Genomic DNA, 9464 nt, shown 5'->3' with positions numbered 1-9464 from the left:
GAATGGGCAAAAAATTCACCCAACGTATTGTGGAAAGCTTGTGGAAGGCTACCTGAAATGTTTGACCCAAGTTAAAGAATTTAAAGGCAATGCTATCAAATACTAATTGAGTGTATGTAAACTTTTGACCCACTGGGAATGTAACGAAATAAATAATAGCTGAAATAAATAATTCTCTCCACTATTATTCTGAAATTTCACATTCTTAAAATGATCCCAACTGACCTAAAACAGGGAATTTGTACTTGGATTAAATGTCAGGAATTGTGAAAAACTGAGTTGAAATGTATTTGGCTAAGGTGTATGTAAACTTCCGACTTCAACTGTAGATTATGTTTTGTCCCCAGAGTCTGTATTCTTACAGAGAGGTCTTATATATTATGATCATACTGCCAGCAATTCATATTTTAAAATATGTTTCTCACAGCAAACTATACAACAAATACTCTTCCTATTAATTTATTGTACTGCCTCGAATAATACATTGAAACCTAATGAAAACCGTCAAGAATGAATAACACACAATATGAGATAAATATAAAGGTCAACATTATAGCAAATAATTGTGGATGACAATATTGCTTTGACACTTCTACCTCAGATGTATGGTAAGTAATGCTTGCATTGTGTTCAAATCACATTTGACTGTATAAAATTTGTCAGTGTTGTCGTGACAACCCATTATTCCAACTTAAAATCATAAAATGGCTTCTACATACAGATTGGCTTTAATAAATGGCACAGCAATTAAATAATTAAATACTAAACAGAACTAGTGGTTAATAAATATTTGCCATTGTGATTTACAGTAGTGCTTTACAGTTGTGCCAAGGCAATGTCTTGCAGCACCATCTAGCGTCTAACAAACCAAACTACTAGTCAATCGATTTTCAGTTTGAAAATGGATATGATTGAAGTATTGACAAGAGCCAAACTTGTAAAGGAATTGTGATGTTAATTTCTGATTAACAAAGAATATCTAGTTAAACCTTTATCTTCCTCTTACAAGGGAAGAATCCTCTCCAGAGCTCAAAAACTTTTAGATACTTGACAGTATACTATAGCCTAGTCTGTGCTTGAGAAAGTGCTCTATTCAATCAGAACCGCTTTAGTGACATCAGCATTGTGGTTGTTTTGGTGGTGTCAGATGAGGAACTGCTGTTAGAGCTGTCAAATCCACAAGTGGCTCCAGGCATTATACCTAAAGTGGACATTGCCATTGGCTTCACAGAGTCACATTAACAGAAATCCCATGCAGCCTTGTACCAAGTTGGAACACTGGAATGTGAGAAGGAATCTACACATCAATTAGGCTGATAGAAATCCTCTTTATATAGTTTAATTATTTTTCAATTTGAGCGTAATTATTTATTTACATTTACATTTAAGTCATTTAGCAGACGCTCTTATCCAGAGCGACTTACAAATTGGATATATAGGCTACACTTTCTCGCTCTAAACTTCCAAAGCGAGTGGGGACAGATGTGGCTTCTTGACAATGATTGCAAGAGCAGCTACTCACCGATTTCACGGCTCCAACGCAGTTCCACCTCTGACAGCAAAAACATTCGTTATTCGTGTGTCTGCTATCACAGTTTAACACTCGATCGGATTGAATCTAGGCCTTAGCATGGAGTTTGTACTTTTGGGACAATTCCATTAGTTCCATTGTACCAGGCAGACCAAATCAGTTGCTGGTCAAGTATTTCAAAGAATAGCATCTGAACATGCCATAGTGATTAAAGTACAGTATAGCGCTGTACATTATATTTGTCCACTTTACTGTAAATCATTGCCCTACAGAGTTAACAAGTTGGGGGAGAATCGTGGTCCCAGTAGTCCATCCTCAAGACTCATGTCACTACCAGGGAGAGGCTTGGAGAGCAAGTTGTTGGGAAGGGCCTCTTCCCGGAATGACCTATCCTGCCCACTCAGGCTGGGGTGATGGTGAGACAGCATGGGACAGGATAGATCCACCAAACGGGCTGGGCTGCAGCTCACCATGGACGGGACGGTGAAGCTGTCGACACTGGGACAGTACTCTTCTACATGGCGATAGGTGGGTTTGTTGACGCAGTGTTCATGGTGGTGAAAGGAGAACAGCATCTCTTCCTGAGGCTCCTGCTTTATCGCAGGAGGGGGGCTCAGGGGTTTGGCCAGGGGGGAGGTGGCTGTGGGGTACATGGTCGGGGCAGGAGGGGGCAGTGGCTGGGCCTGGGGATGGCCGTCACAGCCCAGTAGACACACTGGGGCATGCGACACGAGCATGCGCTCCAGCTTCTCTCTCTCCTCCTGGAGCCTCTCAACCTGGGTCTTCAAGCAGGCCTGCTCTCTCTCCAGTTCATCAGTCTCCTTATAGGACAGACAACAGAGTTCATAGTTCATAACCATCAACATCCATCTATACTTACAAAACCGTAGGTAGGTAGAGCTACAGTATTGACTGACTGGTCATTCTCTCTGTTTGGACTCACTCCTTGCAGTTGGTCGGTCAGCTCCTTCCTGTGGTTGCGACACTTGGCAGCAGCCAGCTTGTTCCTTTCTCTCCTCAACCTTCTCCTCTCCTCTTCAGCTGGGTTCAACTGTTGATGGAAAACAGTGAGAAACAGTGAGAAACAGCATTCGGCTGGATATGTCATTCATTTGAATAAAAACAGTCAACTCTAACATGAGAGATACTATAGACCAGTGGTTCCCAAACCTTTTCATTCGGGGGCCCCCCTTCCAGCATCTATTTCTATAGGCACAAGCACTGTTCATGACACAAACTGTTCACACTCCTTGTTGGTGGAGAGAATTTTGCTGGTTGTAAGCTTATTTCCTGCAAATCTACACATTTTGCCATGCCTAATGTGTATGCATGTGATATTTCAGTGGAAAAAAATGTACAACAATATATATGGGTTAAAAACCTAAATAAAAAAACATTAGCTGACATGCGCTAGTTGATATGGTCATTTCTGACAAATGGCTTACTAAAGTTCACAATGACTGACATGACAAGAGGAACTGATGATGCACTACCCAATTTAGAAATTGCACCATGTACATTCTAATATTATAACATCCCAAAAAAGTTTCAAGCTCTACTGAGTTGGGAACCACTGCTATAGGCTACTTACAGAAATAAAATATATTGCAGTATGAATACATTGATATTTTGATCTACTGTGAAAAACTGTATATTGCAATAACAGTATTTTATCATTATTATATCCACAATACTAACAACATATCCATATCCCTTAGTCAAAGCCTCTCGGTCTTCCTGTACAGTGTCTTTGCTTACTGTTACCTGATCACTACGCCTGCTCCTTCCATGCATGTTGCCCACTGTCCGTATTACCCCGAGCCTTGTGTGGCTCCCAGGCCCCAGGCTACTGCTGATGTCCAGGGGCTGGTAGGGGTGAGAGGGTAGGCAGTGGCCAGGCTTGGAGGCTAGAATGGCTGGCTGGATCATCCACTGCAGCTCTTGGCTGGACGTGATGGCATTGATGGTGGGGATGAAGGAACTGCTGGGTAGCTGCATTTTGACAGGATACTGGCGAGGGAGAGAAAAATAACAATTGAAACACAGTAGGATACATGAGCTTTTGCATTATAAAGTGGTAGGCTATGGCTGCTTCAGTTTTAGCTTGTTTCCAAGTAGTACTACTCAATAATGAAATAGTTGCCTCAGCCTATTTACCTTGCCTACACTTCATTTCCATTTTATCATAATTAACCAACCAATCAATATAGCCTATATATGGTATTTTTTTCACAAAGTATGCTATTTGAAGCAAACGTGTAATTTTAATTTATGTAGAATAGGCATACGAATACCTGTTGGGATTTTGAGGATGCCCAACTATTGATGGCGACGGAGGAGAGCTCGAGCTGACTCCTTTTCCCGCCACGGAGAGTGGTCTCGTGGTCCGCGGAGTGGTTCAGATGCATGGTCCGTGTGTTCCGCGAGCCAACAAACACTCAGAATGCCTTGGACAAAACTCTAATTATTTAGTCGCCGTTTACCAGTACCAATTAAATAGTTCATTTGTCAATAGAAAGACTGTATTTTATGAAGTGATGCTGTTGAAATCTATCGTTCTGCCTGGACGAGCACATCATCGTCCAGGCGCACGGGGAGACGGCGGTAGCTGCGACTGTGAAGACTGAAACTTATTTATAGCCAAATGGGATACATTCTAGATCCGGTACCTCGGTGATAATACAATGTCTGAAAAAATCTTTAACACATCATGGAAATTGCAAATATGGTCAACTGATTCCATGTATGCCATGTGGTGATTTTAAAAAGGTCTTGCTGACGCAGGCATCCAAAAAAAGGACAATTGCCGTCAGAGCTGAAGTGTGTGGGTCGCTACCACGGTTTAATTGACGTCACATACAATAGTGTTTCCGTCCAGCGCTGCAGAGATGAGAGCTGTAGGCTTAGCTTCTTCGGGCTTCAGATAAAACAACATGTCGCTCAGGAAACAGGAAACCGCGAATGAATTGTGAAATCAGAGTAAAAGATCTGGACAGAAGCAAGCGGATGTAAGCAGAGGTTGGATGTTGTTATTGCCATATAACTGCTGTATTTAAGCACACATATTTTATTTATTCTCTCTAGGACTTTTTCAGCTGGACCTCAAGGCAGTCTTCTTTTATATGTCCGTCTCCCTCATTATGTAAAGTGGATGAGCTTTAATTTACAGCAGTCTTTTGTTCTCTCCCTTCGGCATTTAGCCTCCCCTCACAACAGACTGAGATTGTCTGCATTGTGTTGTCCAGAGGAACAGTAGATAAGAAACCTAATTAAATATTGATTGATAGAAGAGTGTTGAAAAAAAGTGGAATATAAAAACTATATAAAAATTGAAGTCAGAATTTCTCTGTAAAGGAGAAAAGTGATTCCCCCTGTGTGTGTTTGTGTGTGTGTGTTTAGCCTTTCTCTTTCTGACCACAATTACACCTATTGGGATGGTGTGTGTATGCATTCATTCTGAGCTCACCAGACCCTCTGCTCAACTCTGGGCTTTATGTGTGATTAACATGCTCCTCTTTTCAGAGTGGACAATGGCAGGGCACAGGGTATATCTGTGGAGGGTCTTAAACTCTGGCTGCTGTTCCTGTATTTAAGGAGAACATGGTGTTCCCACAGCACACCGTGTCTCACATTATTAATAGGCCACAACATATGTTTTTATCATTGGAGACCTAAATCCCTCGCTGCCAACTTGGCATCTGCATTTATACAATGCATTTGGAAAGTATTCAGACCCCTTGACGTTTTCCATATTTTGTTACATTACAGCCTTATTCTAAAATTGATTCAAATGTTTTTTTGTCCTCATCAATCTCCACATGATGAGAGAAAAAAACTGCAATTTGTTTTAATTTTGGAAAATGTGTTAAAAATAAAAAACTGAAATGTTACTGAGGAGTGGCTTCTGTCTGGCCACTCTACCATAAAGGCCTGATTGGTGAAGTACTGCAGAGATGGTTGTCCTTCTGGAAGATTCTCCCATCTCCACAAAGGAACGCTGGAGCTCTGTCAGTGACAATTGGGTTCTTGTTCACATCCCTGAACAAGGCCCTTCTCCCCCGAGTGCTCATCTTGGCTGGGCGGACGGCTCTATGAAGTCCTTGGTGGTTATAAACTTCTTCCATTTCAGAATGATGGAGGCCACTGTGTTCTTGGGGATCTTCAATGATGCAGACATTTTTTGGTATCATTCCCCAGATCTGTGCCTCAACACGATCCTGTCTCGGAGCTCTACAGACAATTGCTTTGACCTCATGGATTGGATTTTGCTCTGACATGCACTGTCAACTGTGGGAACTCACATAGACAGGTGTGTGCCTTTCCAAATAATGTCCAATCAATTGAATTTACCACATGTGGACTCCAATCAAGTTGTAGAAACATCTCAAGGATGATGAATGAAAACAGGATGCACCTGAACTCAATTTCGTGTTATGCAAAGGGTCTGAATACTTATGTAAATAAGGTATTTCTATTTTTTATTTTTAATACATTTGCAAAAATGTCTAAAAGCCTGGGGTATTGTGTGTAGATTGATGAGGAAAAAATGTATTTAATACATTTTAGAATAAGGCTGTAACGTAACAACATGTGGAAAATGTCAAGGGGTCTGAATACTTTCCGAATGGACTGTATATATAGTTGAACTGTGAGAGATAGGCATAGCTGAACCCACATCATGTGCATACAGTGTGAGGTAACTGAGGTAGGTTACATATCTTGTATTGATTCACCTCACATCTGCTGTTGTTACATAAATGCAATCTTGACTGTGTCTAATAGTGTTTGTAGTAAAACTTGTGTGAAGACTGGGTTTTTTGCTTTGAAAAGGGAATGTGATAATTGCTTTTTAGATTGAAGTGCATTTTACTACAGTTCTGTTATTGTTGGCAATTCATTCCACTTCGGCTGTTTTCCATAACCATCTTGCCAATTCTTTTATTTTTTCTCAGAGGAAAGCAGATATATTTTCAGTGTTGCCCAGAAGGTGGAATTAAACCACTTTGACTCTCATCAGCTACAAGTTCGAAGCCTGCACCCCAGACCACTGCAACTCATCCGGGTAGAATTAAGAGAGCATCTGGCTCTAATATTCAACATCAATTTGACATATGTTTTTACATTTATGTAGTTCAATTATTTTATTTACAATTATTTGGTGATTAGGAAAGCACATTTAAATTCCATATGCGTATTCACAGCAGGAAAAAAGGTGTAGGGTTGTAGAGAATCAAAGGACCATGAATATAATATAATAAGAAACCTTAGGTACTGGCTTAAGGCCGGTAGCAACCACTACAGAATGTCCGGTCAGAACAAGGATGAGGCAGATGTCCAAGTTAAGGGGAGTTTAATGGAAGATGTCCACACTCACACATCACACACACATTTGACCACTCATGGTTCAGATATCTGAAAATCATGTCCAGTAATAACTGACATTAACTATGTGGTCGTTTAGATGCATGCACAATTAAACATCAGACATACAGGGATTCAGTCCACGAGAGGAAAAGTTCAGCAGGAGGGAAAACTGTGGAAGTGCTCATTAGGATTGGGAAAGCACGTTTCTGACCACACAGCATGTTGGGGTCATAGACCAACTGAAACTGAAGTCCCGGGAATCAAGGCTGCTGATAGGCTGAATGAGATGTAGTGCTAAGTAATTGGTGTGACCTTGACCAATAAGACACTAACAAAAGTGGGGTTCCTCTGAATAGGAGACGAACCTGCTCGACTAGAACAAGCATAAAGGATGGCTAGAATCAACTGACTGAAGCTGGACCCATTAACAGGTAAGATGTTTGTTTTCAATCAAAACTAACATTTGGAGTTGGGAATGTAGCACTGCAAAGCATCCTGGGACATATGCAAATTATTATATCCATGAGATTTAAACTTGAATTCCCCTTAACAATTATTTCAGTTGGCCTTTATACAGTCCATTTGCAAAGTATTCAGACCCCTTGACTTTTTCCCCTTGACATTCTGTTACATTACAGCCTTATTCTAAAGTTGATTAACACTCCTCATCCAACCTGACAGAGCTTGAGAGGGTCTATAAGCTTGTTCCAAGCTTGTAGCGTCATTCCCAAGAAGACTCGAGACTGTAACTGCTGGTAAAGGTGCTTCAACAAAGTACTGAGTAAAAGGACTGAATGCTTATGTAAATGTGATATTTCAGTTTTTATTTGCAATACATTTCCCAAAATGAAAAATGTACTGTTTTTGCTTTCTCATATTATACTATTGTGTGGAGATTGATGAGGAAAAAAACAATTACATTTTAGAATAAGGTTGTAACGTAACAAAATGTGGAAAAAGTAAAGGGTTCTGAATACTTTCCGAATGCACTGTATATCCCTGGCCTATTACATCATTTATGCAGTAGCATACAATACATTATGCCAATTTTGTGACTTACCATTGTTGTGCTGTGCTCACTTGAACAGGAAGGTGGCGCGGCGGTCCTTCTTGTGGGCAAACGTTGTCATCAAATTCTGTCATTCTCTGGATTTATGGTGCTTTCAAGACAACTTGGAACTCGGGGAAAAACGAGGTCGAATCATAATGTCAGTCATCTTCAGGTCGGAACGTCTGAGCTCTAGAAGGAGGCCCGAGTTCCCGACTTGAAATTCCAAGTTGGATTACCGTTCAAAACATATTTTCCCATTCGGAGCTCAGTTCCCAGTTGTCTTTTTTCCCCCATTTTTTTGTTCACCTTTATTTAACCAGGTAGGCAAGTTGAGAACAAGTTCTCATTTACAATTGCAACCTGGCCAGGATAAAGCAAAGCAGTTTGACACATACAACGACACAGAGTTACACATGGAGTAAAACAAACATACAGCCAATAATACAGTACAAACAAGTTATATACAATGTGGGCAAATGAGGTGAGATAAGGGAGGTCAAGGCAAAAAAAAGGCCATGGTGGCAAAGTAAATACAATATAGCAAGTAAAACACTGGAATGGTAGATTTGCAATGGAAGAATGTGCAAAGTAGAAATAAAAATAATGGGGTGCAAAGGAGCAAAATAAATACATTAATTAAATTACAGTAGGGAAAGAGGTAGTTGTTTGGGCTAAAATATAGGTGGGCTATGTACAGGTGCAGTAATCTGTGAGCTGCTCTGACAGTTGGTGCTTAAAGCTAGTGAGGGAGATACAGTGCCTTGCGAAAGTATTCGGCCCCCTTGACGTTTGCGACCTTTTGCCACATTTCAGGCTTCAAACATAAAGATATATGAGACTGAGACTATCACAGTGCAGGTGCATTTATACGGAGACTTGATTACACACAGGTGGATTGTATTTATCATCATTAGTCATTTAGGTCAACATTGGATCATTCAGAGATCCTCACTGAACTTCTGGAGAGAGTTTGCTGCATTGAAAGTAAAGGGGCTGAATAATTTTGCACGCCCAATTTTTCAGTTTTTGATTTGTTAAAAAAGTTTGAAATATCCAATAAATGTCGTTCCACTTCATGATTGTGTCCCACTTGTTGTTGATTCTTCACAAAAAAAATACAGTTTTATATCTTTGTTTGAAGCCTGAAATGTGGCAAAAGGTTGCAAAGTTCAAGGGGGCTCCACGCAAGATCTCACCCCGTGGGGTCAAAATGATCACAAGAACGGTGAGCAAAAATCTCAGAACCACACGGGGGGACCTAGTGAATGACCTGCAGAGACCTGGGACTAAAGTAACAAAGCCTACCATCAGCAAGGGCATTGAAGATGAAACGTGGCTAGGTCTTTCAGCATGACAATGATCCCAAACACACCGCCCAGGCAACAAAGGGGTGGCTTCGTAAAAAGCATTTCAAGGTCCTGGAGTGGCCTAGCCAGTCTCCAGGTCTCAACCCAATAGAACATCTTTGGAGGGAGTTGAAAGTCCGTGTTGCCCAGCAACAGCCCCAAAACATCACTG

At 40.9% G+C, this 9464-nt stretch overlaps 1 protein-coding gene and 1 long non-coding RNA gene across 2 annotated transcripts; one reads left to right on the top strand and one right to left on the bottom strand.

The window, feature by feature from the left end:
* Window positions 1–443: 443 nt before the first annotated feature.
* Window positions 444–4437, bottom strand: LOC135557883 (fos-related antigen 2-like). Its single transcript, XM_064991572.1, has 4 exons — window positions 3826–4437; window positions 3296–3541; window positions 2475–2582; window positions 444–2352 (listed from the first exon to the last, which is right to left on the bottom strand). The coding sequence occupies exons 1-4, from the start codon at window positions 3937–3939 to the stop codon at window positions 1798–1800; spliced, it is 1023 nt and encodes a 340-aa protein (XP_064847644.1). The 5' UTR covers window positions 3940–4437; the 3' UTR covers window positions 444–1797.
* LOC135557884 (uncharacterized) lies at window positions 4352–9106 on the top strand. The gene is made up of 4 exons (XR_010458278.1): window positions 4352–4549; window positions 6484–6593; window positions 7252–7326; window positions 7984–9106. It is a non-coding gene; the product is annotated as an uncharacterized LOC135557884 (long non-coding RNA).
* Window positions 9107–9464: the final 358 nt, after the last annotated feature.

Source organism: Oncorhynchus masou, chromosome 16 (assembly GCF_036934945.1).
Source record: "Oncorhynchus masou masou isolate Uvic2021 chromosome 16, UVic_Omas_1.1, whole genome shotgun sequence".
NCBI lineage: Eukaryota > Metazoa > Chordata > Actinopteri > Salmoniformes > Salmonidae > Oncorhynchus > Oncorhynchus masou.
Note: the sequence above shows the minus strand (reverse complement) of the source record. Positions and strands in the feature narration are given on the sequence as shown.

What these genes read in the sequence shown, in the direction of transcription:
- LOC135557883 (XM_064991572.1), bottom strand. Translation starts at nt 3,939, where the DNA reads ATGCATCTGAACCACTCCGCGGACCACGAGACCACTCTCCGTGGCGGG. An exon ending in CATCCTCAAAATCCCAACAG is followed by an intron (nt 3,542 to 3,825) that starts GTATTCGTATGC and finishes CTCCCTCGCCAG; the next exon opens with TATCCTGTCAAAATGCAGCT. An exon ending in GGAGCAGGCGTAGTGATCAG is followed by an intron (nt 2,583 to 3,295) that starts GTAACAGTAAGC and finishes TTCCATCAACAG; the next exon opens with TTGAACCCAGCTGAAGAGGA.